The sequence below is a fragment of the Bufo bufo genome, chromosome 9, assembly GCF_905171765.1.
Source record: "Bufo bufo chromosome 9, aBufBuf1.1, whole genome shotgun sequence".
Classification (NCBI taxonomy): domain Eukaryota; kingdom Metazoa; phylum Chordata; class Amphibia; order Anura; family Bufonidae; genus Bufo; species Bufo bufo.
This window is the reverse complement of record NC_053397.1, coordinates 221,679,992-221,707,901: the sequence shown is the minus strand read 5'-3', so window position 1 is coordinate 221,707,901 and position 27,910 is coordinate 221,679,992. Positions and strand designations below refer to the sequence as shown.

Sequence of the window (27,910 nt, the reverse complement as noted above, 5' to 3'; positions counted from 1 at the left end):
CAGGATGAGGCCCCTGCACACTGAATGAGTCCGCACCACTGCCCCTAGACTGACAATGGCTGGACAGAGAGGTCTCGTTTCTTTCTCTTAGACGCCTGTCAAGGCGTACCGCCAATGACATGGCAGACTCTAAGGACGTTGGTCTCTCATGGAAAGCAAACGCATCTTTCAATCTCTCTGAGAGACCATGACAGAACTGACTCCGGAGTGCAGCATCATTCCAACCTGAATCAGCTGCCCATCTCCGAAATTCAGAACAATAAAGCTCCGCAGACAGTTTGTTCTGGCATAAAACACGTAAGTTAGATTTGGCCAGAGCAACACGATCCGGGTCATCATATATCTGCCCCAGGGCCACGAAAAATCTTTCCAGGGATCGAAGGGAGGGATCCCCTCATGGCAGCAAAAAAACCCAAGTCTGAGCATTACCCCTGAGCAGGGAGATGACAATCCTCACCCTCTGCTCCTCCTTACCAGAGGAGTGGGGACACAAGCAAAAATGGAGTTTGCATGCCTCTCTGAAGCGAACAAAATTCTCACTGCCCCCGGAGAACGTCTCCGGAAGTGAGACCTTTGGCTCGCAACAGACTCCATGAGCCGGAGCAGAGCCCAATGCTTGGAGCTGAGTCATAGATTGACGGAGATCCGCTACTTCCAAAGAAAGACCCTGCATGCGGTCAACCAGGCCAGAAAGCGGATCCATGTAAAAAAAGGACGGTTTTGATGGATTATAATGTCACGGCTGTATGTGAGCAACAAGAGTAACACAGTAAAAAGAGCTACTGACCGGACCCAAACTAGGGAGGATAAAGGGTGACCCCTGTCAGACCCTCAAAGCTCTCCCTATGCTGCTAAAGCACATGCCCGGATCCAAATGGCGGAACTAGGCATGCCCACGTACCTAAGACTGATGACCACTGTAACCCCTACAATAGTGGAAGGGGCACGGCCACCGGTGCCCTGCTCAGTATATGGAGGGAACCGTGGCCACCTCAGATCCAGTCAGAAAATAACCAGGTACACAACAATGTCTGCACACTTAGCTGAAGGTGCTGCAGCCGCAGAGAAGACGGATCCAAGGACAGCTGGCAATATCCGGAGTGCTTGCTGCAGCAGAACACAGGTCCAGTGAACTGATAGCTACAAGTGAAGATACTCAAGCAAGAGCTACAACTGAAATGAGAAATATAATCCACGCCCTACAATAGGAGGAGGGGTGATTTAAAGGCAGGGAAATCAACTGCAGGAGGAACAGCTGGGAGGAAGGAAACAGAGAGTAAAGACTTCATCACAGGGGCGGAGAAACAGAGCAGTAAGAACTCCTCCTTACTCTAGTAGTGACATCATCACAGGGGTGGAGAAACAGAGCTGTGAGAACGTCTCAAAGCTCTGCTAGTGACACCTCCTCACTCCAGCCCCAGTGTCCTCCGCTCGCCTCTACAGTGTCCTCCTCACTCCAGCCCCAGTGTCCTCCGCTTGCGTCCACAGTGTCCTCCGCTTGCCTCAGTGAATAGCCAGATAGCCCCAGTGTCCTCCACAGTGTTCCTCCTCACTCCAGCCCCAGTGTTCCTCCTCACTCCAGCCCCAGTGTTCCTCCTCACTCCAGCCCCAGTGTTCCTCCTCACTCCAGCCCCAGTGTTCCTCCTCACTCCAGCCCCAGTGTTCCTCCTCACTCCAGCCCCAGTGTTCCTCCTCACTCCAGCCCCAGTGTTCCTCCTCACTCCAGCCCCAGTGTTCCTCCTCACTCCAGCCCCAGTGTTCCTCCTCACTCCAGCCCCAGTGTCCTCCGCTCGCCTCTACAGTGTCCTCCTCATTCCAGCCCCAGTGTCCTCCTCACTCCAGCCCCAGTGTCCTCCTCACTCCAGCCCCAGTGTCCTCCACAGTGTCCTCCTCACTCCAGCCCCAGTGTCCTCCACAGTGTCCTCCTCACTCCAGCCCCAGTGTCCTCCTCACTCCAGCCCCAGTGTCCTCCGCTCGCCTCTACAGTGTCCTCCTCATTCCAGCCCCAGTGTCCTCCGCTCGCCTCCACAGTGTCCTCCGCTCGCCTCCACAGTGTCCTCCGCTCGCCTCCACAGTGTCCTCCGCTCGCCTCGGTGAATAGCCAGATAGCCACGACCACAACTGTGAAGTTTCTCTATGGAAACAAAGTTGCCTTGTCATCACGGCAAAAAATCTGATGACAATGCGGCCGCGGTGATCTTTACCTTGACTGGCAGCGAAACTGTAACCAATATGGCACAGATTTGCACGACCCGGTTCTGTATAGACCCGAGATCGTCATCACTGCAGCACTGACAATCCCTCGTCGGCGATTCATTGGTCACATTCCATCCGCTGACCTCCATGGTGGATCTTTCATCTGATGGTTGCAATCTCAATTTTATGTTATGAGCGCCTAATGCAGCAGATGTCATAAAAGTGCAGCCACCGGGATGTTAACTGGGTTGAAACCCCTCATTCTTTACACTGCAGGTTGCTTTCAGAAAACTGTAACCCAGCTTATGTTTACAGCTTGGTTTATGATGCATGACATTTTGCATCTTCCGGGGGCACTGGGTGACTTGTGTTTTTATGTTGTAGTTTTCAGGTTTGTAAATTCCTGGTTACATTCCTGCTTTGCACAGCAAAGAGTAAACACGGGGCCCCATGTCTGAAGCCAGAGCTGATGGAGCATGCTTCACCCAATCACACTCCACCTGACTACACTCTGGGACTTTTTGTTCCATCCCCCCATCTGAGTACCAGTCACCCTAAAGTAGAGTAGTGCACCACCACAGTATCCTCTATAGGGTGCTTCCTGCGTGAATGTAACCAGCGGCAGCACCCCTGTAACATTTGCAGACATCCCCCCCCTGGGTGCCCCCACATCACTGTCAGCCAGTTATGGCTCCCATCATAGTACCCCCATAACATTTCTAGGCACTTTACTACCATGAGACGAGCGTCCACAGAGCCCCTATAACATATGCAGCCATGTGTACCGCAACAAGTTCATGTGCAATGTGAAAAGCATAAGGGCACCTGCATATGGGCGCCATATGGCGGCACATGGAAAACGTGGCAAAAAAAATAACCTTAAGGGGGTATTCCGGTGATATTGTTATCCACTATCCACATACTAGGGGATAACTATTAGATCGGTGGGGATCCTACCACTGGGACCCCCCTCATCAGGAGAACGGGGGTCACAGCGCAACTCACACGTTTGCCACAACCGTGACCCCAGAATCTCAAAAAATCCAGCAGGGTTGGATTGGTTTCCTAATTCTGGGCCTGTGGCAAATGTGTGAGCCGCGTTGTGACCCCAATCATTTCTATGCCTCACGACCGCGTAAAGTCAAACCCTAAGGCCCCTTTCACACGAGCGAGTATTCTGCGTGGGTGCAATGCGTGAGGTGAACGCATTGCGCCCGTACGGAATCCGGACCCATTAATTTCTATGGGGCTGTGCACATTAGGCGTTGTTTTTCACGCATCACTTGTGCGTTGCGTGAAAATCGCAGCATGTTCTATATTCTGCGTTTTTCACGCAACGCTGGCCCCATAGAAGTGAATGGAACTGCGTGAAAAAAACGCATCGCATCCGCAGGCAAGTGCGGATGCGATTTTCACGGATGGTTGCTAAGAGATGTTGTTAGTAAACATTCAGTTTTTTTATCACGCGCGTGAAAGACGCATTAAAACGCATTGCACTTGCATGGAAATAAACTCATCAACGGAACGCAATCGCAGACAAACCTCACTGAACTTGCTTGCGATTTTCCAGGAACGCACCCACAACGCATCCGGACCTAATCCGGACACGCTCGTCTGCAAGAGGCCTAAGGCCCCTTTCACACGAGCGAGTTTTCTGCATGGGTGCAAGGCGTAACGTGAACGCATTGCACCCGCACTTAATCCTGACCCATTCATTTCTATGGGGCGGTGTTTTTCACGCATCACTTGTGCGTTGCATGAAAATCCTAAAAAGCCTAAAACTCCAGTCCAGGCAATAAAGGGTTTCTGTTTAGTACTGAACGAGCTTCACCTTCAGGAGGTGATAACATTTAGCCCCCAGGGGCCACAACTGCCAGCAAAGGAGGTATGTAGTTCTAAACAGCAAACTGCGCACTATGTAGCCACACACACTGGGGGTCATTCACAAAGCTTTTTACGCCAGTCTTTTATTCCCCCTGCGCTGCCAGAAGATACGCATCGTTTATGAATTATTATAAATAGGTGCCTCTTCTGCACCCATTGTGAAACATTACTCTACTCCAAGTTTTTTTGCCAAAACGTTAGTAGGTTTTTGGGTCCAGTCGTCATGGCCGTCGCTCCCAAGTGGCAAGGACGGTGTCAAAACTCCATCCTGCAAAATATCATTGCAAGGAGGTTTTAAAGTCACTAAAACGGGTCATGCAACTTTTTTATGTTACCAACTAGCATAATAAGGTTAGTAAATGACCCTCACTGTCTCACTGAGAGCAGCCTTTGAGGGCCAAACTCTAGAGTGCACAATGTTACAGATCTGCTGGAAGCTGCAGAACATCCCGGGATAAAGGATCAGTCCACTGCCCGCACCCTGTATCTAAACACCCTTGTCCCCCAGCACCTCGGTGCCGCTGCTCACCGCGTCCATGGCCGCTGATCTCCGGCTGCTCTCACAGTCGCTCTGACTCTTTGCTGTCGCTCGTCAGGATTCTCATTTTTCTTTACTTCCTTGTGTGTAGATATGCGGCATCTCCCCGAGCTATGCTCGCACTGGGTGATCCTGCAGATCTTGACCCTCCCACAGGTGGAGAAAGGCGAGGAGCGGCACCTGTTATTAGGGGCTGCTGGGTTCTCGCCTGGGAACCTTCACAGATATAGACAGCGGTGCCTCAGAAAGGGGTTGAGCAGGGGCGGCCTGGGATCATAAAGTGGCCCAGGAAAAAACGAAAAGTGGCCCCGTTTTGTAGTCGGATCCAAATTGACAGTAGGCAGGGCCAGCAATACCATATTGCAGCACATTAAACCGCCCCAGCAGCAAACATACATCCCGAAAGACCGACACTAGGTTGGCCAAAAAGAGGGCTCAGGCGTCCCCATGGGCATCGGCCCACCAGGAAGTTTATGGCAAATCCGCCCCTGAGGGTGAATGTGCCTTTAAAAAGCACACAGAGTGCCATAGGGATCTATAGGGTCGCAGGCTCCGTAGAACTGTGGGGGGTCCAGCTGTTACATCTGGCCGTGCCGAAAACTGTGCCGCCATATAACTGTCATCCATTATTCATTAAACATCCATTGCTTATTGTTAATGGCAGCATTACAGCAGTCAGCAGTGTCTTGACCATGTCTGGTCCTACCCTTAAAGGGTCTGTGTGGACTCGGAGCTGCCAACCCCTGGGGTCATACCCTGTGCCCCTTTACATAACCAGGACCAGGAAGCGGCTTAGTCCTGTGACTGCTGCAGCCAATCAGAGGCACAGGTTGGGCGCTCACGGGTTATCAGCTCCATGGGTGCAATACTCCAATGTGAATGGAGCCCTGAGCATCAGTGAGGAGGGGGCAGGAGGATCTGCATAGACTTTCACACTGTCAGTATTTTGGGGGTCATTTTATGCTAAATCACACAATCAAAAGCACATTGGAATGAAGTCCTGTTTGTGCTCTTACCTTCATCTGACCAGTAGATGGCGCTGTCTGAACAGGATTTAGCTTCTCATTCAGAAGAAACAATGTAACAATCTCTCTGCTGCAAAGTAACAATTTAAGGCCTCATGCGCACGACAGTATCTTTTCACGGTCCGCAAAACTAGGTTCCGTTGTTCCGTGATCCGTGATTTTTAGAGGATCCCCAGACATGGACAACACACGGACCCATAAATCTTAATTACTGTATTCACACATCCGTGTTTTAGCGCGGTCTGTGGGTCAGTGGTAGTGTTCAGCGAACTTGTGTTTTAAGTTCGGCGTCTAAAGTTCGGGTTCGGGTTATCGAAGTATCCCGTTATGGATTCTAAATTCCGTTATGGTCCGTGGTAGCGGAATCCATAACGGGATACTTCGATAACCCGAACCCGAACTTTAAACGCCGAACTTAAAACACAAGTTCGCTCAACACTAGTCAGTGGTATTAGCACAGATGCATGCCTTGTTTTGTCCATCACACCCATTATAGTCTATGATCCGGGAAATACACGGACGCAACACGGATGCCATCTGTGTTTCACGGACCATTAGGAGGAGATGCAATGAAATTCTTTTGAGAGGTACAGTGCCTGTGAAACATGGATAACACACGGAGAGCAAAAAACGGACACGGACTAACCACGGATCCTTCACGAATGAATCGCTGACCATCTTATCACGGATGACATCACGGACGAGTGAATGAGCCCTTAGCTTGTAGGGGTTGATCCTGCCACAAAGATTTATGGTTTGGAATTAAGTGAATTTTGGAAATATGAAGATTTGAAAGATATCCCTGTCCGCTGACTCTCTACAGATGCAGCAGAGCTGAATGTGCGGGGATGAGATCACCTTATAGGTGTTTTCTGCACATTGGGACAGATTTATCGAAGGAAATGCTCCAGATTTTCAGTAATAATTCAATGAGTTTTTAATATTTTGTGTAAAATCACATCAGAAGCTCCAGCCCAAAATCCTGTGCACAGATGACCTGTGTGTGCATACGCTAAGTGGAAGCACACAGGGTCCCTATGGCTGTATACCCCATGTGCTGCCATATGGTGCTATATGGAGTCACACAGGGTCCCTATGGCTGTATACTCCATGTGCTGCCATATTGTGCTATATGGAGTCACACAGGGTCCCTATGGCTGTATACTCCATGTGCTGCCATATTGTGCTATATGGAGTCACACAGGGTCCCTATGGCTGTATACTCCATGTGCTGCCATATTGTGCTATATGGAGTCACACAGGGTCCCTATGGCTGTATACTCCATGTGCCGCCATATGGTGCTATATGGAGTCACACAGGGTCCCTATGGCTGTATACTCCATGTGCTGCCATATGGTGCTATATGGAGTCACACAGGGTCCTTATGACTCTATACCCCATGTGCCGCCATATGGTGCTATATGGAGTCACACAGGGTCCCTATGGCTGTATACCCCATGTGCTGCCATATGGTGCTATATGGAGACAGGGTCCTTTTGACTCTATACCCCATGTGCCGCCTTATGGTGCTATATGGAGTCACACAGGGTCCCTATGGCTGTATACTCCATGTGCTGCCATATGGTGCTATATGGAGTCACACAGGGTCCCTATGGCTGTATACTCCATGTGCTGCCATATGGTGCTATATGGAGTCACACAGGGTCCCTATGGCTGTATACTTCAGTGCTGCCATATGGTGCTATATGGAGTCACACAGGGTCCCTATGGCTGTATACTCCATGTGCTGCCATATGGTGCTATATGGAGTCACACAGGGTCCTTATGACTCTATACCCCATGTGCTGCCATATGGTGCTATATGGAGTCACACAGGGTCCCTATGGCTGTATACTCCATGTGCTGCCATATGGTGCTATATGGAGTCACACAGGGTCCCTATGGCTGTATACGCCATGTGCTGCCATATGGTGCTATATGGAGTCACACAGGGTCCCTATGGCTGTATACGCCATGTGCTGCCATATGGTGCTATATGGAGTCACACAGGGTCCTTATGACTCTATACCCCATGTGCCGCCATATGGTGCTATATGGAGTCACACAGGGTCCCTATGGCTGTATACCCCATGTGCTGCCATATGGTGCTATATGGAGACAGGGTCCTTTTGACTCTATACCCCATGTGCCGCCTTATGGTGCTATATGGAGTCACACAGGGTCCCTATGGCTGTATACTCCATGTGCTGCCATATGGTGCTATATGGAGTCACACAGGGTCCCTATGGCTGTATACTTCAGTGCTGCCATATGGTGCTATATGGAGTCACACAGGGTCCCTATGGCTGTATACTCCATGTGCTGCCATATGGTGCTATATGGAGTCACACAGGGTCCTTATGACTCTATACCCCATGTGCTGCCATATGGTGCTATATGGAGTCACACAGGGTCCCTATGGCTGTATACTCCATGTGCTGCCATATGGTGCTATATGGAGTCACACAGGGTCCCTATGGCTGTATACGCCATGTGCTGCCATATGGTGCTATATGGAGTCACACAGGGTCCCTATGGCTGTATACGCCATGTGCCGCCATATGGTGCTATATGGAGTCACACAGGGTCCCTATGGCTGTATACTCCATGTGCTGCCATATGGTGCTATATGGAGTCACACAGGGTTCTTATGGCTGTATACTCCATGTGCTGCCATATGGTGCTATATGGAGACAGGGTCCTTATGACTCTATACCCCATGTGCCGCCTTATGGTGCTATATGGAGTCACACAGGCTCCCTATGGCTGTATACTCCATGTGCTGCCATATGGTGCTATATGGAGTCACACATGGTCCTTATGACTCTATACCCCATGTGCCGCCTTATGGTGCTATATGGAGTCACACAGGGTCCCTATGGCTGTATACTCCATGTGCCGCCATATGGTGCTATATGGAGTCACACAGGGTTCTTATGACTCTATACCCCATGTGCCGCCTTATGGTGCTATATGGAGTCACACAGGGTCCCTATGGCTGTATACGCCATGTGCTGCCATATGGTGCTATATGGAGTCACACAGGGTTCTTATGACTCTATACCCCATGTGCCGCCTTATGATGCTATATGGAGTCACACAGGGTCCCTATGGCTGTGTACTTCATGTGCTGCCATATGGTGCTATATGGAGTCACACAGGGTCCCTATGGCTGTATACCCCATGTGCTGCCATATGGTGCTATATGGAGTCACACAGGGTCCTTATGACTCTATACCCCATGTGCCGCCTTATGGTGCTATATGGAGTCACACAGGGTCCCTATGGCTGTATACTCCATGTGCTGCCATATGGTGCTATATGGAGTCACACAGGGTCCCTATGGCTGTATACTCCATGTGCTGCCATATGGTGCTATATGGAGTCACACAGGGTCCCTATGGCTGTATACTCCATGTGCCGCCATATGGTGCTATATGGAGTCACACAGGGTTCTTATGACTCTATACCCCATGTGCCGCCTTATGGTGCTATATGGAGTCACACAGGGTCCCTATGGCTGTATACTCCATGTGCTGCCATATGGTGCTATATGGAGTCACACAGGGTCCCTATGGCTGTATACTCCATGTGCTGCCATATGGTGCTATATGGAGACAGGGTCCCTATGACTCTATACCCCATGTGCCGCCATATGGTGCTATATGGAGTCACACAGGGTCCCTATGGCTGTATACTCCATGTGCTGCCATATGGTGCTATATGGAGTCACACAGGGTCCCTATGGCTGTATACTCCATGTGCTGCCATATGGTGCTATATGGAGACAGGGTCCTTATGACTCTATACCCCATGTGCCGCCTTATGGTACAGCACTGTATTATGCCTCGTTCACACGTCAGTGTTCGGTCAGTGACTTCCATCAGTGATTTTGAGCCAAAACCAGGAGCGTCTCTAGACACAGAACAGGAGCAGATTTCTCCCTTATTCCTTATGTCTGTGGCGGCTCCAGTCCTGGTTTTGGCTCACAATCATGATGAGCGGCAGGGACAATATTCAAATTCGCGACACTTCGCGAATATTTGGGCGAATATTCGTCAGATATTGGCGAATTCGAGAATTTGTGATCTCCAGTCATCATTTTCTTGATTTGCGAAAATCGGCAATCGGAAAATTTGCGAGAAAAATTCGCGATATACGAAAATTTGCGATCAACGCTACTCCTAAAGTCAAAGACATTGCAGCCTTCTCATTGGCCCACAAGCAAGAAGCAGTGAGGGATCATGGGTACTGATGAGAAAAAAATCTAGAATATTCGCGATTACGAAGATATAGCACTGTATTCTAGATTTTCGCGAATTCTTGAAATGCCAATATTCGCGATAAAAATTTGCTATTAGAATATTCGTGATCAACACTACGTCACAATCACTGATGGAAATCACTGACCGAACACTGACGTGTGAATGAGGCTTTATGGAGACATTCTCCTCTAGAAGCCTGATACATATATAGACCTGAGGTATGTGGCGGCACAGTATGACCCCCTGAATATAGAAGTATCGCCCCCTCCCCCGTGTATCTTCTCATTTTGCTCCAGGGTCTGCAGTTGTCGGGGGTGGGGGGCCTGAGCTAATCTCCCCCCTCCCCCGTCTACTCTGGGATTTCCAAACTCCGGCTTTATTTGACATTTGGTAACTTTGTTGCTTTGGGATTATCAGGAATGTTTAGAAAGTTGTCAATGATTCACCGCCGCGGACGATGCCGGAAAAGCTCCAGTTTTTGCTCCGGCTCTTCTCAGTGGGGACGATGAGACGCGATCTCTGCTCCGAACTCCTCTGCTTAATCTCATTATGTGTCGCGGTGACGGTGCAAAGCGGGGACGTCGGATCAGCCGGCAGGTAGGTTGCCATATTGGGGGGGGGGACCCGTCGCTTTAATTACCAGCTTTCAGCGGTTTTAGGACTTTGCCAATGGGGATAGTAAAACAAAAAATGGCCGATAAGGCTCCATTCACACGTCCGCAAAATGGGTCCGCATCCTTTCTGCAGCCGCAATTGCGGAGCGCGGCCCCGATTTTGGGTCCGCAGCTCCGCAAAAAGATAGAGCATGTCCTAGCTTGCGGACAAGAATAGGCATTTCTATGGGGGTGATGGGCTGGTGTGTTGCGGACCGGCAATTTGCGGGTCCGCAACACACAACGGACGTGTGAATGTAGCCTAATTGCGACAAAACTGTGCAAAATTCTTTAGTTTGTCGGTGTTGCTGCCACTTGCATAGGAGCTGCTGTCACTGCTGCTTGTACAGCCCCTGAAGGGTTTGGATCTGCCTTTTCTACCTGTATGCGGAACCGTTCACTTCAATGATCCGCAAAAAAAAAAAAACGGAAATGACTCTGTGTGCATTCCATTTCCGTATGTGCGCATGGCCGTTCCACAAAAAAGATGGAACATGTCCTATTCTTGTCTGTTTTGCGGGCAAGGATAGGCATTGTTACCATGGATTCGCAATATAAAAAAACGGATGTCACACGGACGGCATCTGTGTTTTTTTTGGACCGCAAAATACATACGGTCGTGTACATGAACCTTCAGTCTTTCAGGCCTAGAGCCAGGTCCCATGTAAAAAAGGCGAGTCCAATAGGAATACAGAACTTTCTGCATGTGAATGGAACACTTTTTATTTTGCTTCTACTCCAGTCACATCCGGAGCTGCATTTAGACTTTCCATGAGCTGCACAGTGCTAACAATGAGATTGCATTGTGGAAGTAGATAATGGTATAATGCTACATCTCCCACATGATACCAGAGCAGAGGATGTTCTGTGCAAACCTTCAGGGAGCAGGGGCAGGAAAGCAGAATATTTTATGCAGCTTTGGATGTGATTGGAGTGTAAGGTATAATGCCTTGCAGGATCAGTATAAGGTAAGTAATGCCAGGGGTTCTCAGGTAGATTTTATTTGCAGAGGTCGAGAGAAATGTAAAGGAAATCTCAGCACAGACGCTTGGCGTGTCATACGTCTTCAGAATGGCTTCCTACTGAATAAATGGCGCCAGAAAGAAGCGATTTGTCTTGAAGTATCTTTTGTGGTCCACGTTATGGCTTCTTTTAAGATTTAGCGGGTTTCTAAAAATGACAGTCTATGTCAGGGGTGCACAACGTTTCCTGGTTGGGGGCCACATTGCCAGACTGAACCAATGACGAGGGCCGAAATAAAAATTTAAAGGTGTATTAACAACTGAAATATTGTACTTATGACATATTGAACACACATTATATACCATTAATGTCTAGTTGCACTTCCAGGACTCCATCTAATGGGAGAAATACATGAAAAATACATGTGAGCAGCCACAAGACATAGGCATACATGTTAGAAGATGGTTGGGGGCCGCACAAAATGGTATCAAGGGCCGCATGTGGCCCCCGGGCCGCAGGTTGTGCACCCCTGGTCTATGTGATGTACAGTCACAAGTTCTCACTCAGTCATGGTCAGGATCAATGGCTGTCAGATGCTCGCTGCTCTGGAGGCTGAAATGCTGAAATACTGGATGTGATGGAGCCTGGGGGAATAGAATACAATACTAGAGTCAGTGGCAGTGCTAGACTGACACACTGCATCAGCTACAATGCACCACATGCAGAGAGATACAGCCTGAGGCCTCTTTCACACGACAGTTTTTTTTTTTCCGTTTGCCGGCCTTTTTTTGCGTTCTGTATACGGTCCGTATACGGAACCATTCATTTCAATGGTTCCACAAAAAAACCTGAATGTACTCCATATGCATTCCGTTTCCATTTTTCCGTTCCGTTGATAGAACATGTCCTATTATTGCCCGCAAATCACGTTCCATGGCTCCATTCAAAAATGGAACACATATGTACTCCGTATGTCTTCCGTATCGGTTCCGTTTTCGCGGAACCATCCATTGAAAATGTTATGCCCAGCCCAATTTTTTCTATGTAATTACTGTCAGGGCCGTCTTTAACAAGGAGCAAAAGCGGCAGCTGCCCCGGGCCCAGTTGCTCCTGGGGGGCCCAAGGCAGCTGCCTCTTGAGCCCTGCTAGCCACTGCCCCGGGTGTCAGGCTGTCAGCTACACAGGGGGTGCTGCCATGCCTGCCGGCACTCCAGGCAGCGTACTGTGAGAGCTGTGATTCTCTAGGACCTTAGATGACATCATCACCATGTGATCAGTAACCTAGCAATATTACTGGTCACATGGCTAGGAGGTCATCAAGGTCTTTTCCTCCAGGAGTGTTTCTGTAGAAGTTTGCCTTAACTGTGGAGCTTTTTTTTGTGAAGATTACATCAGAAAAAGGTGACAGGGGCTGTTATGCTAATATACTGTAAACTACTGTATAGTGGGGTGCTGTATACTGTGGGGGGCCTGTGTACTGTGGGGGGCCTGTATACTGTGGGGGGCCTGTATACTGTATACTGTGGGTGCTGTATATTGTGGAGTGCTATACTGCTGTACTGTATAGTGTGGGGGGCTGTATACTGTATACTGTGGGTGCTGTATATTGTGGAGTGCTATACTGCTGTACTGTATACTGTGGGGGTTTATACTGTGGGGGGCTGTATACTGTATAGTGTGGGGGCCTGTATAGTGTGGGGGCCTGTACACTGTGGGGGGCTGTACACTGTGGGGGGGCTGTATACTGTGGGTGCTGTATATTGTGGAGCGCTATACTGCTGTACTGTATACTGTGGGGGGCTGTATACTGTGGGTGCTGTATACTGTGGGCTGCTATACTGCTCTACTATATACTGTGGGGTACTGTATACTATAGGGTGCTATACTGCATACTGTGTGGTGCTGTATACTATAGGGTGCTATACTGCATACTGTGGGTTGCTGTATACTATAGGGTGCTATACTGCATACTGTGTGGTGCTGTATACTATAGGGTGCTATACTGCATACTGTGGGGTGCTGGGGTGCACTGTAGCGCTAGGGTGAGCCGAGCCCCGGTCTCCTTCCTGCAGAGCGGTGCCCACTTCCAGCCTCAGCCCAGCTGCCCAGAGCACTGACCCTGAGCCGCTGGAGTCTTCAGAACTGGAAGTATTTACAGTCATTCACTTGACTCTGCCAGAGGTGTGGATTTTTGTGTGTGTGTTGTGGTGGAGGCCGTGATTGCCTGCTAAGGTGTGGGAAGGCGGGATCCAGGGGGCCCAAGTAAATTTTTTCCCCAGGGTCCAATCAATATTAAAGACGGCCCTGATTACTGTATATGCCATACGGAAAAACGGAATGGAAACGGAAACACAACGGAAACAAAAAAACAGAACAACGGATCCGTGAAAAACAGACCACAAAATACTGAAAAAGCCATATGGTCGTGTGAAAGAGGCCTGGAAGAAACTAGCAAGGCAGCAGAATTGTATATGCTGCTCTAAAAGTGAATAGAGACTGAGAGCCCTGTGTATGGATACGTAGCATGCTGTAGGCGCATACTGTACCTATATTTTGCGCAGCGTGACGCACATTATTGCAGGTATTATGTTGGCATGTGGAGGTCCTTAATTCATGTGCTGCCATACAGGGTCCCTAAGTCTCTGTGCTGCCACCTGGTGCTTCACCAGAGCATGCCCTCATGTGGTGCATTGCAGGAAATTGTGGGAGATTTACAAAGCTGAATGTGTCAGAATTCTGTGTCAAACATTTGCATACTTGTTTTGCACCACATTTATTATGTGTTTTAAACACTTTTTGCACCTGGCTCAGCGGGGGGGGTACTATAGCGGGTAAATGGGCGTTGCCTAACATGCACCAACCTGCATCAAAAGTTTTCTACAAAGTAACCAATCAGTTAATAAAAGTGTCTAAATGTATCATCCAGCATCGGCCACGGTGATAAAACTGGCGCATCTGATTGTTCATTCTAGACCCATTTAAAGGGTTTGTCTGGGGGGTGGGGGTCAATAATTAGTGGTAGACTGTTTGAAAAAAATAAAAATTAAATAAGCCATACTCGCCAATCCTAAGCCGTACTCGCCAATCCCCGGCTACGTTGCTCTTTACTTCCTCATCTCAGATCGACACACAGGCGATGCCTGGAAATGTCTGCTCAGCCAATCACTGCCTGAGGCGGGTCTCTGCTCGGGTCTCTGGTTTCTGGATGCACTGAATGTGATTTTTTACATTTTTTTTATTTATTTTTCCAGGTTTGCCCGGAGTTCAGGCTCCGCTCCGGCCCCTGTGGACTGTCAGCTCGGCCAGTGGTCTCAATGGTCTCCATGTTTTCCATGCCAAGGTACCAAAGTAAGAGCATCCTCCATTAGCAATCATTCTCTATGCTTTCTTCCCATGTAAGTTGGTCCCAGACGAGCAGACTGATTGATTTCTCAGATAGGAGGAGAAGTTAGCTACTTCCTACCGCAATGGCGTCACCTTATGTCACCACATTTCCCATCATCCTTTGTTTCTAATGTCTTATATGTTTAATATGAAACAATCCAGGACGACCCTATAGGAAGGGGAAGGACTTATATGGCGGATGGTAAGACGCCTACGTCCTGCACTGTACTGCTGTGAGGACCTCATCAAACAGCTCCTTATAGCTCGGAAGAATGGCCGGTGTAGGGCAAGATGCTGATTACATAATCCCCTCCTCCCAACGATGGCGCTTGACCGTTCAGCAGAGATAAAATGGTCATGTGACACTTCCACGCAGCCCTGACTCTTGCGTCTAATCCTAAAGAGTCCGGAGGGCGGAGCTCCGGGACACTGGACACTGTTCCAGCTTTGCTATGACATCCGCACACTGAGGGGATTTTGTCCGGGTGACAGGGTCCCTTTAAGTAACGCCGTCTCAGTTTTTCTTGCTGACATTTTTAATTATCTTCTTCTTCTCGCTCTTGATTTAGGTAAACAGATTCATTTTCTAAAATAAAAAGAAGGCAAGAATTGCGGCAGGTGATTAAGTCGCTGCGAACGGATCGTGGCAAACAGCGAATCTCGTGCATCTGTTATTGTAATTATCACGGTTTTTAGAACCGGTTACAGATCCAATTAATGTCAGATGGAAATAATTGAGATTGAAGAAGAAAAAAAATCACTGCACGATCTCGCTGATTTATATCCGGACAATTCTGCGGCAGAACGAGCGTGAAAAAAAAAAAAAATTAACATAAATAACAGGATAATTTTTTTTTAATCAACAACAGAATTCACTTCTTCTCCTTCCTGGTTCTGCCAAACGTCCCGATACAACTGCAGAATTATTCTTACCCTTCCTGACCCAGCTGCCATAAAATGTATGGGGGAACGACATCTAAGGGCTCATGCACACGGTCATAGCTGTTATTGCTGTCCTCAAATTGCGGATCCGCATCCATGAAAAAGAGTTGTCCTGGGCAGGGGTGCACCTAGCCTTTCTGCTGAAAGGGTGCCCGCCCCTAATGCCGAATTCTCAACCTAAACCCTTCCCTCCAGCCCTACTGTTAAAAACATATTTGGAAAACATTCCATACAGCGCTACAAAAGATACAGGGTAATACAGCGCCATGCCGCCACATACCTCTTCCATCCAGTGACCTCTGATGTAGACGTTCTCTTTCTTCAGACCAGACCGCCATGATGACTCCTTTCACCCATCTCTTCTCTCTGTAGAGTTTGACAGACCGACATCTTAGTTTTCTACTTTTCCATCATCCTCCCACCTTCTGAACACCCCATTCTGCCACCCCCAATACTGTGCTCACTGTGACCCCCGATACTATACTGCAGAAATACCAGGAGTCCACTTACAAATACTAGCACCACACAGATAGTGCCCTCTTCAATAATTATTGGCACACAGTGCCCTAAAAAATAACTTTGCCCAGCCGATGGTGTCCCTGACACTTATTGCCATAAATATAGTGTACTCCAAAAATACCTGTGCTATGCTGATACCGTGCCATGGTGCCCCCCAATGTGACAGTACTCCCCAAAGTCCCACCAATAGTAATAATTCTCTTCCAGAGTGCACAGTGCACCAAATAGTAATAATGTTCCTCATTTTGCCCCCAGAAGTAATAATGCCCCCATAGTGTCCATACTAGTAATCATTGTAGTCCTCCAGTAGTAATACAGCCCACCATAATGCCTTCAGTAGTAATAATTCCTCCCATAATATGTGCCTGTACAAAAAAATACCCTATTATAATGTGTGCCAGTAAAATAATTCCCCTTTACAATGTGTGTCAGTACAAAAATGCCCTCTTATGTGTTCCAATACAAAAAAATGTATACCCCCTTTTAGTGCCCCCAGTAGAAAAAATATCCCCATAGTGGCCCCCTTAGAATGTGTGCTAGTGCAAAAAATACCCCCTTATAATCTGTGCCAGTACGAAAATGCTCCCTTATAATGTGCGTCAGTACAAAAAATGCCCCCTTATTTGCCAGTAGATAAAAAATGCTCCCTTATAACGTATGTCAGTACAAAAAAATTACCCCCTTTTAGTGCCCCCAGTAGAATGAATATCTCCATAGTGGCCCCGTTATAATGTGTGCCAATACAAAAATGCTCCTTTTTAGAGCCCTCAATACCCCCATAGTGCTTCCCCCATTGCGGCTCAATGCTGTCCAATAAAAGTATTAAACTCAAATACTTACCTCAATTCTGCTGTCAGTGTCAGTGATGCGCTGCAAGACGCCGACCTTTTCCAGTCTGTGTACTGAGCTGATGCCCCTACTTACTGTCTGGTTGGTTCCAGGAGTGGTGGGAAACAGTGGGTTAAAGGGGTTTCTAACAAAGCTACGACCTGCCCTGTACCTCACATGGATCCAAAGATCTTCCCATTCATTGCTCTGCTTTATTATATTTTAAGCTGTCAGTTTAGGGGCCGTGTCCTTTCTCAGGGTCGTGTCTTTCTCTACTGCAGCTGCTGGTAGTTGAAGGATGAAACTGAGCGTGTGCGACCACCTCAGTGAGCCGGACAGAGAAATTAGAAGAACAGCAAACAGCAGGTGGCGCTGTACAGATAGATTTCATTTAATAACTCAGTGGTTGTACCTAATTTTTCATCACGTGCAATTGCAAAAGTATTCAGATCCTGGTGCTGGTTTGAAAAGTAGAATATTTTTCGTGGGAAAACCGCCGTAATGTTTGCTACTCTGCGCGGGCCGACCCTCTATCTGATGTCAGAGTCTATATCCGGTCCGGGGCTGTACGGACGCCTCTGATGAATGCCCCCTCTGTTACACAGCACAGGTACCGGGCCCTGGCACAGCCGGCCAAATACGACGGAAGGATCTGCATCGGGAATCTGTGGGAGTCAATGATCTGCAAATCCTCCGAGAAATGTGTCCCGGACAATAAGTGCGGAAACGATTTTCAGTGTGAGGAAACTGGTAAGAGACTGGGGTGAGACCAGTGTGATGATGGGAGTATTACCCGCAGCGATGTGTCTATAGGAAATCTACTGTGTTCATAGGTCGCTGTATAAAGAGACAGCTGGTTTGCAATGGAGAGGCAGACTGCAGGGATGAGTCCGACGAGAGGGACTGCGAGCCCCAGGAAGATGAGAGGTTCTGCAGGCAGCTGTTTCCAATACCCGGAGCTGAGAGAGCTGTCAGAGGGTGAGGGTTTTTATCTATTTGCATAAACCTGTACATATTAATAATTCATTAGAAGTAATTTGCATCTTCCTCACCGTCCAGCAGTCGGCACTCAACTTTTCTCTGACTGCAGGATCTCTGTAAATGCCCAGAAGCCTCCTCAGCCACCAAATGAATCCATCTGGTGTAACACAGTAAATCCTAGTAAAGTAGGGAGAGGAGGGGGATGCAGCTGCAGTATCTCTATGTGTCTGGGACTTGCATGCTGTGAGAGGGGAGAAGGAGCTGCAGAACTCAATACAAGGATTTATTTACTGCAAAACATCTGATTTTTGGAGACATTTAGAACACCCCAATCTTTGTGCATCACCCCAATATGCTGATCATTTTCCGGCTCCCTTTTTCTACAGGTTTAACATCCTGACGCAGGAAGAAGCGCAGAATGTCCTGGATCACAGATACTTTGGAGGTCAATGTGAATACGTCTATAACGGTGAATGGAGGGAACTGAGATACGACCCGACCTGTGAGCAGATGTATTACGCCGCCGATGAGAAGTACTTCAGAAAACCCTACAACTTCCATGTCTATCAGTTCCTTGTAAGTGTTTGGACCCCGGTGCAGCATCTACGGTTACATCATGGCAGACGGGCCTTCACATACTGTACCTAACAACAGTCCTAGCTGCTCGGGACTATTCTTTGAAATGGACCACTAACTGGTCTTAAAAGGGGCATTACCAGTAATTTTGGTGGTGCTCCATGATGGAACTGGGTGTGGCTTAAATATCTTGGAGAAAGTGGGTGGAGCAAAGTGCAGGAGAGGCAGCGGACATGGTCTAAGAGGCAGGTGTGTCTGCTGAGAGGGAAAATAACGGAATCGGAATCTGGAATCCTGAATCAGCCTATCGCCCCCTGATACAAAGCGGTCATCAATAAATGGTGTCTAGTGAGAAGTTCTGTAACTATAGACTGTGATGCAGGTGCTTTTCAAAATCTCTGCTTGCGGTCAGTAAATGGAAACATTAGTTGTTTGGTCAGATGGTGGGTCCAGTTCTGATGGTTATTCTTTTTTCTGTTGTCTACACCTGTGTTCTCCAGGCCCGGGCAGACACTGGGATGTCTTATGAGGTGTACGACGACTCCAAGGATCTGCTCGATGCTATAAGGAAAGAAAGTTCCTCTGCCTTAGGGTTCAGCTTCAATATAAAAGCCGCAGAGAGTCCGGTGGGAGTAGAGTTCGGAATCAACTCCGAGAGTAAAAGTGATTTCCTGAAAAATATATCTTCATATACTGAAAAGGTAAACTATCTATTATCTATCTATCTCATATCTATCTATCTATCTATCTATCTATCTATCTATCTATCTATCTATCTATCTATTATCTATCTCTCTATCTATCTATCTATCTATCTATTCTCTATCTATCTATCTATCTCATATCTATCTATCTATCTATCTATCTATTCTCTATCTATCTATCTATCTATCTCATATCTATCTATCTCATATCTATCTATCTATTCTCTATCTATCTATCTATCTATCTATCTATCTATCTATCTATCTATCTATCTATCTATCTATTATCTATCTATCTATTATCTATTATCTATCTATCTCATATCTATCTATCTATCTATCTATCTATCTATCGATCTCATATCTATCTATCTATCTATTCTCTATCTATCTATATATCTCATATCTATCTATCTATCTATCTATCTATGTGTCTATCTCTATTTATCTATCTATCATCATCTATCTATCTATCTATCTATCTATCTATCTATCTATCTATCTATCTATCTATCTATCTCCTATCTATCTCTCTATCTATCTATTATCTATCTATCTATTATCTATCTATTATCTATCTATCTATCTATCTATTATCTATCTATCTATCTATCTATCATCTATCTATCTATCTATCTATCTATCTATCTCATATCTATCTATCTATCTCATATCTATCTATCTATCTATCTATCTATCTATCTATCTATCTATCTATCTATCTATGTGTCTATCTCTATTTATCTATCTGTCTATCTCTATCTATCTTTAATCTTTGCTTATATTTTGTTTTCTTGAAGAACCTGCAGTTTGTTCGATTTCTCACTGAGGTTCAGACGGCTCGTTTCCGGATAAGAAGGAATTCTCTGGTGTTGGATGAGGACATGTTAATGTCACTGATGGAGCTTCCTGATACTTACAGCTACGGCCTCTATGCCAGGTTCATTACTGACTATGGCACTCACTTTGTCACCTCTGGCACCATGGGTGGCATCATGGACAACGTCCTTGTATTGGATAAAGAAGTCATGAAAAAACAAGGTAAAACCAACATTTGGAAATGATATGTTAGACGTGGAGCGCTGGTAGGACATCTATCTGCACAGGGTCATCTCTGCTTCTTTTCCAGATGTTACGTATTCCATGTTGTATGACTGTTTTGGCGGCTATATTAGTGGAACCGGCGTATCTGATGATGGACAAGTCGAGGGATCATTTAAGATACAAGCGAAAAACTGTGAAAGACTTGAAAGCAAATTTACTGGTAAAACTGATATTTGATGTATTAAAAAAATGTGACATTTCCATCTCTGCGGTCAGTGGGGGTCATTTATCAATGTGTGATATCGAAGTGGTGCAAATGTTTAAAAAGAGGTGGCGTATGTGACAACCACTCCCACCACATGTGTGAACTCCAAGCCCAGAGGGAAAGAGAGCGGAGCAACATTGAGAGGTTATTTAAATGGCGCCAGCAACATGACCGCCATGATTATCACTAGTGTTGAGCGAAGCATTCAAAGCGGAATTCGGTCCGAAGTTTAGAAAAACTTCCATTCCCAATGTATCTGAATTTTCTTGCTCTTCGTGGTAATAATTTAGTTTTTCTTAATATGGCGGCTGAATGTGTTACAAAGTGAAAGTAAGAAGCCCGGGAATGCGATAAGACCCATAATGCCGTGCAGCCAGCCAATCCGCAGATAGCCAACCCCTGTCATAGCCCTATAAAACCCTCATCCCACGCGGTCTTCGCCATTGTCCCGTGAGCTGAGCAGAGGGAGAGACTTGGCAAGCGCCTATGTGCTAGGGACAGTGTTGTTGAAAAGGATTGAATAGGGAGAGTGTATGGAGAGTGAAGGGAGAGTGAAGGGAGAGTGTAGGGAGATTGTAGGGAGAGTGAAGGGAGATTGTAGGGAGAGTGTAAGGAGAGTGTAGGGAGAGTGAAGGGAGAGTGAAGGGAGAATGTAAGGAGAGTGTAAGGAGAGTGAAGGGAGATTGTAGGAAGAGTGTAAGGAGAGTGAAGGGAGATTGTAGGAAGAGTGTAAGGGAGAGTGAAGGGAGAGTGAAGGGAGAGTGAAGGGAGAGTGTAGGGAGAGTGTAGGGAGAGTGTAGGGAGAGTGTAGGGAGAGTGTAGGGAGAGTGAAGGGAGAGTGAAGGGAGAGTGAAGGGAGAATGTAGGAAGAGTGTAAGGAGAGTGAAGGGAGATTGTAGGAAGAGTGTAAGGGAGAGTGAAGGGAGAGTGAAGGGAGAGTGAAGGGAGAGTGTAGGGAGAGTGTAGGGAGAGTGTAGGGAGAGTGTAGGGAGAGTGAAGGGAGAGTGAAGGGAGAGTGAAGGGAGAGTGAAGGGAGAATGTAGGAAGAGTGTAAGGAGAGTGAAGGGAGATTGTAGGAAGAGTGTAAGGGAGAGTGTAAGGGAGAGTGTAAGGGAGAGTGTAAGGGAGAGTGAAGGGAGATTGTAGGAAGAGTGTAAGGAGAGTGAAGAGAGATTGTAGGAAGAGTGTAAGGAGATTGTAGGAAGAGTGTAAGGGAGAGTGAAGGGAGATTGTAGGAAGAGTGTAAGGCGAGTGTAGGAAGATCGTAGGGAGACTTATTCTGTGTCACTTTTATTTACTTATTCCTACATCAGCTGTAAACTAAGATATGTAATTCAATGCCAATAAGATTTATTATTCAGGTGCCAGCATGTCAACCAGTACCATCTAGTCTGCACCCATTTGGCGGGCTAGGTCTTAATGATGACCATCCTAATCTTTTGCTGGCTTTACTTCTTCCAAATCATCCTCCTTGGTCACCATGCCATAGAAAAGTCAGCATGATGCAAAGAGAGGAGGAGCTGGATGTTCCCGATGACATATTCTCATTGATATTAGATGTTGTGGAAAAGGAGGAAAAGCAGATGGAAGAAGAAGGGCTCACACCTGTAGGGCAGGAGGGCGCTGGGGTTGGAGAAGTGGGTATGCCAGAGCTGATTAATATTCTGTGTTTACTGGCAAATAACCTGCAGGAGATTGCACGCAAGAACAGCAATAATCTGCATATTGTGCCTCCACCTAACCAGCCAAACCACGTACCAGCAACAGCCCCTGTATAAAGGTGCATTAACCGTGCAGCGCGGCCGTTAACAATGAAGAACAGTGTGTTCTTCAATATTAATTGGCCACACGGATCTTCACTGCAGCATTGCCGCTCTGTGTAGCCGTGCCCTACCGCAGAGTGGCCTGGGCATACCTGATTTGTAGCGATTCATGACAAATTAATTCGGAACAAATCAAATTTCTTGGCTAACTTTGGTGAAGTTGCCGAATTGAATTTTTCAAAACTTCGCTCATCTCCATTATTACTATTGATACATGACCCCCAAAGTATCCTGTAAGCTTCATGTGTGTTATTCTGTAGTAAATTTGTCTTTCATCCTTTTTTTTTTTATAACAGAACGTCATGGAAGCGAGAGTGTAATAAAGGATATCATCACTCATATAAAAGGAGGAGACACAGGATCAGCCGGGGGGCTGCTTAATGTAATCAGGGGCGACACCTATCGCTTTTGGGGAAGATCCCTGAAATATAATCCAGCTGTGATTAATTTTGAGGTAAAATTAAGGGAAATGATTATTACAAGTGTAACAGATGCAGAATAGTGAGTGCAGCTCTGGAGTATAATACAGGATGTAACTCAGGATCAGAACAGGATAAGTAATGTATGTATACAGTAACAGCACCAGCAGAATAGTGAGTGCAGCTCTGAAGTATAATGCAGGATGTAACTCAGGATCAGTACAGGATAAGTAATGTATGTACACAGTGACTGCACCAGCAGAATAGTGAGTGCAGCTCTGGAGTATAATACAGGATGTAACTCAGGATCAGTACAGGATAAGTGATATAATGTACACAGTGACTGCACCAGCAGAATAGTGAGTGCAGCTCTGGAGTATAATACAGGATGTAACTCAGGATCAGTACAGGATAAGTAATGTATGTACACAGTGACTGCACCAGCAGAATAGTGAGTGCAGCTCTGGAGTATAATACAGGATGTAACTCAGGATCAGTACAGGATAAGTGATATAATGTACACAGTGACTGCACCAGCAGAATAGTGAGTGCAGCTCTGGAGTATAATACAGGATGTAACTCAGGATCAGTACAGGAAAAGTAATGTATGTACACAGTGACTGCACCAGCAGAATAGTGAGTGCAGCTCTGGAGTATAATACAGGATGTAACTCAGGATCAGTACAGGATAAGTGATATAATGTACACAGTGACTGCACCAGCAGAATAGTGAGTGCAGCTCTGGAGTATAATACAGGATGTAACTCAGGATCAGTACAGGATAAGTGATATAATGTACACAGTGACTGCACCAGCAGAATAGTGAGTGCAGCTCTGGAGTATAATACAGGATGTAACTCAGGATCAGTACAGGATAAGTGATATAATGTACACAGTGACTGCACCAGCAGAGTTATTACTGCAAGACAGGTAGACAGAGACTGGCGGGGAGCACTAGGGTCCCCTCTGGAGCAGCAGGGGTCTGCAGGTCAGTAATTGTTCATTTTATTTTATTTTTTATTTTTTTATGTATTATGTTTTCTGCTGTTAGACACATTTTTCTAACTTCCAGACAAACCCTTTAACCCCTGTATATGTTCTAGACCGTCAGGGATTTTGGCAATAAGACTGTCTCTGCAAAAACAACCAAGGAAATGGACATTAACCCCTTCAATGTCCTAGACCGCTAGGGATACTGGCTGTAAACCATTTGTGCCTTAGACAACCAGTTATATAGACCTCAACTAGTTCTTTGCCCTAGATCACAGGGATTTTACCGTAAACCCTTGAACCAGTCTTGATATCGATGGTTAGTTATTTGGCGATTTACAGGAATTTTCCTTTGACTCTGATTTGGATCTTTTAGTCTAGAAGGAACTGCCCCGCTCACTAGTAACAAAGGCTTAAAGGGGGCGCTTTTTCCGTCCATCTTGCGTCACCTGATGCATTTTGCTGGTGGACATTTCCAGTTGTTCTGTCCTATTTTTGGATGACTTGTATATTTCTCATGTATCACATCTGTAATTTTAGCTCCAGCCGATACACGAAGGTCTGCAGTTAACAGGTCTGTCTGGGATTGAGATGAGGAGGCAGAACCTGAAAAGAGCCTACGACGACTTCCTGAGCGAGTTTAACTCGTGCCGCTGTGGCCCCTGTCACAATAACGGGGAGCCCATATTAAACAATAATGTGTGCAGCTGCCTGTGTCCTGCGGGGTACGAGGGCCCATCATGTGAGCAGACATCACGACCAGGTAGGAACCAGCCGCTCTGTCTCTATATAGATGTCCGTGGCCTTCAGCTTCTGCAGACTATATCCCCCAGCACGACTTGACGACTCAAGAAACATAGAATGTGAACAACAATTGTAGTCGCACGTCTTCAAGCTTCAGAGCTGAATCGCCCAACATTCACTGCTTGTTCAGTGTCTGCATACAGCAGCGTGTTCTCAGGATTTACATTCTGTGAAGAGTTACAGCAGACACTGAACAATCATCCGATATCAGAAGAGCTACAGAAAGTGCATTATAGGAGCTCTGCTAAGACGTGTCTGTCCACAAGCTTTCTGACTGCTTCTTATAATCACTGAAAAGGGACTCCACCAGCAGAATAGTGAGTGCAGCTCTGGGGTATAATACAGGATGTAACTCAGGATCAGTACAGGATAAGTAATGTATGTACATAGTGACTGCACCAGCAGAATAGTGAGTGCAGCTCTGGAGTATAATATGGGATGTAATTCACAATTAGGGTTGAGCGAACCCGATCTGTAAAGTTCGGATTCGTACCGAACTTTACGGTGTTCGGAACCCGAACCCGAACATTTCAGTAAAAGTTCGGGTTCGATGTTCGGGTAATATTAATATACCATCGGATCGAAGTTTTCTCCAATCCGATGGTATATTTTAACTTGAAGCGTCCCCATCACCATGGGAACGCCTCTATGTTAGAATATACCATCGGATTTGAGTTAGATCGTGAAAACTCAGATCTGACAGTATATTCTAACACAGAGGCGTTCCCATAGTGATGGGGACGCTTCAAGTTAGAATATACTGAGAACTGTGGACATAACGGCCCCCTGCTGCCTGGCAGCACCTGATCTCTTACAGGGGTCTGTGATCCGCACAATTAACCCCTCAGGTGCCACACCTGAGGGGTTAATTGTGCGGATCTCATCCCCTTGTAAGAGATCGGGTGCTGCCAGGCAGCAGGGGCCAGACCCCCTCCGTCCCCAGTATTAAAATAATTGGTGGCAAGTGCAGCCCCCCCACCCCCACTCCCCCTATTAAAATCATTGGTGGCTAGTACGGCCCCCCCTATTAAAATCATTGGTGTCCAGTGCGGCCCCCCCCACCCCTAATTAAAATTATTGGTGGCAGTGGCCACAGGTTAACAACCCCCCCCCCATCATTGGTGGCAGCGGAGCGGCAGTTCCGATCAGAGTCCCAGTTTAATCGCTGGGGCTCCGATCGGTTATTATGGCAGCCAGGACGCTACTGCAGTCCTGGCTGCCATGATTTACTTAGCACTTTTAGCAGCATTATACTTACCTGCGCTGTCTGTGGCCGGCCGGGCGCTCCTCCTACTGGTAAGTGACAGGTCTGTGCTATAAACAATGCGCCGCACAGACCTTTCACTTACCAGTAGGAGGAGCGCCTGGCCGGCCACAGACAGCGCATGTAAGTATAATGCTGCTAAAAGTGCTAAGTAACCATGGCAGCCAGGACTGAAGTAGCATCCTGGCTGCCATGGTAACCGATCGGAGCCCCAGCGTTTAAACTGGGACTCTGATCGGAACCGCCGCTCCGCTGCCACCAATGATGGGGGGGAGGGGGTTGTTAACCTGTGGCCACTGCCACCAATAATTTTAATTAGGGGTGGGGGGGCCCGCACTGGACACCAATGATTTTAATAGGGGGGGGGCGCACTTACCACCAATGATTTTGATAGGGGGGTGGGGGTGGGGGGCTGCACTGACCACCAATTATTTTAATGCTGGGGAGGCAGGGGGGGGGGCCGCACTGGCCACCAATGATTTTAATGCTGGGGAGGGAGGGGGGTCTGGCCCCTGCTGCCTGGCAGCACCCGATCTCTTACAGGGGGCTGAGATCCGCACAATTAACCCCTCAGGTGCGGCACCTGAGGGGTTAATTGTGCGGATCACAGCCCCCTGTGAGAGATCGGGTGCTGCCAGGCAGCAGGGGGCAGTTATGTACACAGTTCTTAGTATATTCTAACTTGAAGCGTCCCCATCACTATGGGAATGCCTCTGTGTTAGAATATACTGTCAGATCTGAGTTTTCACGATCGTGAAAACTCAGATCTGAAAAAGCTAATACTATTATTTTCCGTTATAACCATGTTATAACGGAAAATAATAAAGTGACTTCAATGGGGTTCGGGTCCCGAACCCTAACTTTTTTTAAAAGTTCGGCCGAACTCCCCGAACCCGAACATCTAGGTGTTCGCTCAACTCTATTCACAATGTCTTACATACAGCTATCAGTATTGCACCCGTGTAGTAGTAGTTTTATTATAACTGGTGCCATCAGTCAATGCTGTGCTTCGGTTGTAATGTACATATATCCAATCCAATTTTGGGATCTGTATTACAGATATAAAAGCAAAAGGAGGCTGGAGCTGCTGGTCCTCATGGTCCACCTGTCAATCTGGAAAGCGTCAAAGGACAAGGTCTTGCAACAATCCACCTCCTAAAAATGGTGGCAGTCGATGCCTGGGGAGAAGCGTCCAGACTGAGTCCTGTTAAGAACCAGGGGTCTTATATTTTACACTTTTGCTGTGTTTCTGTCAATCATTCACTGACAGCCTGAGTCAATGCGTGACCTTATTGCTTATTTAACATTTGCACAAAATTAAAGTCTTTTACGTTGTATGTTAATCTTGTCTGTGTTTAATGTATTTATAAAGAGATAAGTCTATGTAAACGATGGCGGCTCTACGCTATATACACAGCAGAGCGTACGAGTCTATATCCCCTCACGTGTTACTATAATATATGCCCTATGGCTATCGGTAGTATATACAGTTGTGTTCAAAATAATAGCAGTGTGTTTAAAAAGTGAATAAAGCTCAAAATCCTTTTAATAGCTTTTATTTCCATCCACACAGATGCATTGGGAACACTACACATTCTATTCCAAATCAAAACATGAAGAAAAATATATCACATTTGTGTTGTTCCTCTAAAAAAAATGAAGAAAAGTGAATAATAAACTGTTCAAAAAAATAGCAGTGTTTGTCGTCTTCTTTACAAACTCAAACACTCACTATATAAACTGAGAAATGTCTGTAGATTTTCTTTCCTCTGAATCCCGTCACTAATATTCAGTTGTATAACCGCTGTCTCTGAGAACTGCTGGACGTCTGTGCTGCTCGGA

At 46.8% G+C, this 27,910-nt stretch overlaps 1 protein-coding gene across 3 annotated transcripts; it reads left to right on the top strand.

The window, feature by feature from the left end:
- Positions 1–10,337: 10,337 nt before the first annotated feature.
- Positions 10,338–27,411, top strand: C8A (complement C8 alpha chain). Of its 3 annotated transcripts, none has more exons than XM_040407236.1 (11): positions 10,338–10,506; positions 14,777–14,873; positions 17,804–17,948; positions 18,032–18,176; positions 18,566–18,755; positions 19,256–19,456; positions 20,260–20,500; positions 20,589–20,723; positions 22,888–23,045; positions 24,541–24,763; positions 27,128–27,411. In XM_040407236.1, exons 1-11 carry the CDS (start codon positions 10,367–10,369, stop codon positions 27,277–27,279), a joined length of 1,827 nt encoding a protein of 608 aa, XP_040263170.1. In that variant the 5' UTR covers positions 10,338–10,366; the 3' UTR covers positions 27,280–27,411. The 3 variants fall into 3 exon arrangements, with proteins under 3 accessions (XP_040263170.1, XP_040263172.1, XP_040263171.1); XM_040407237.1 differs by lacking the exon at positions 10,338–10,506 and adding an exon at positions 14,647–14,694 and having other exon boundaries at positions 14,736–14,873; XM_040407238.1 differs by lacking the exon at positions 14,777–14,873 and having other exon boundaries at positions 10,339–10,506.
- Positions 27,412–27,910: the final 499 nt, after the last annotated feature.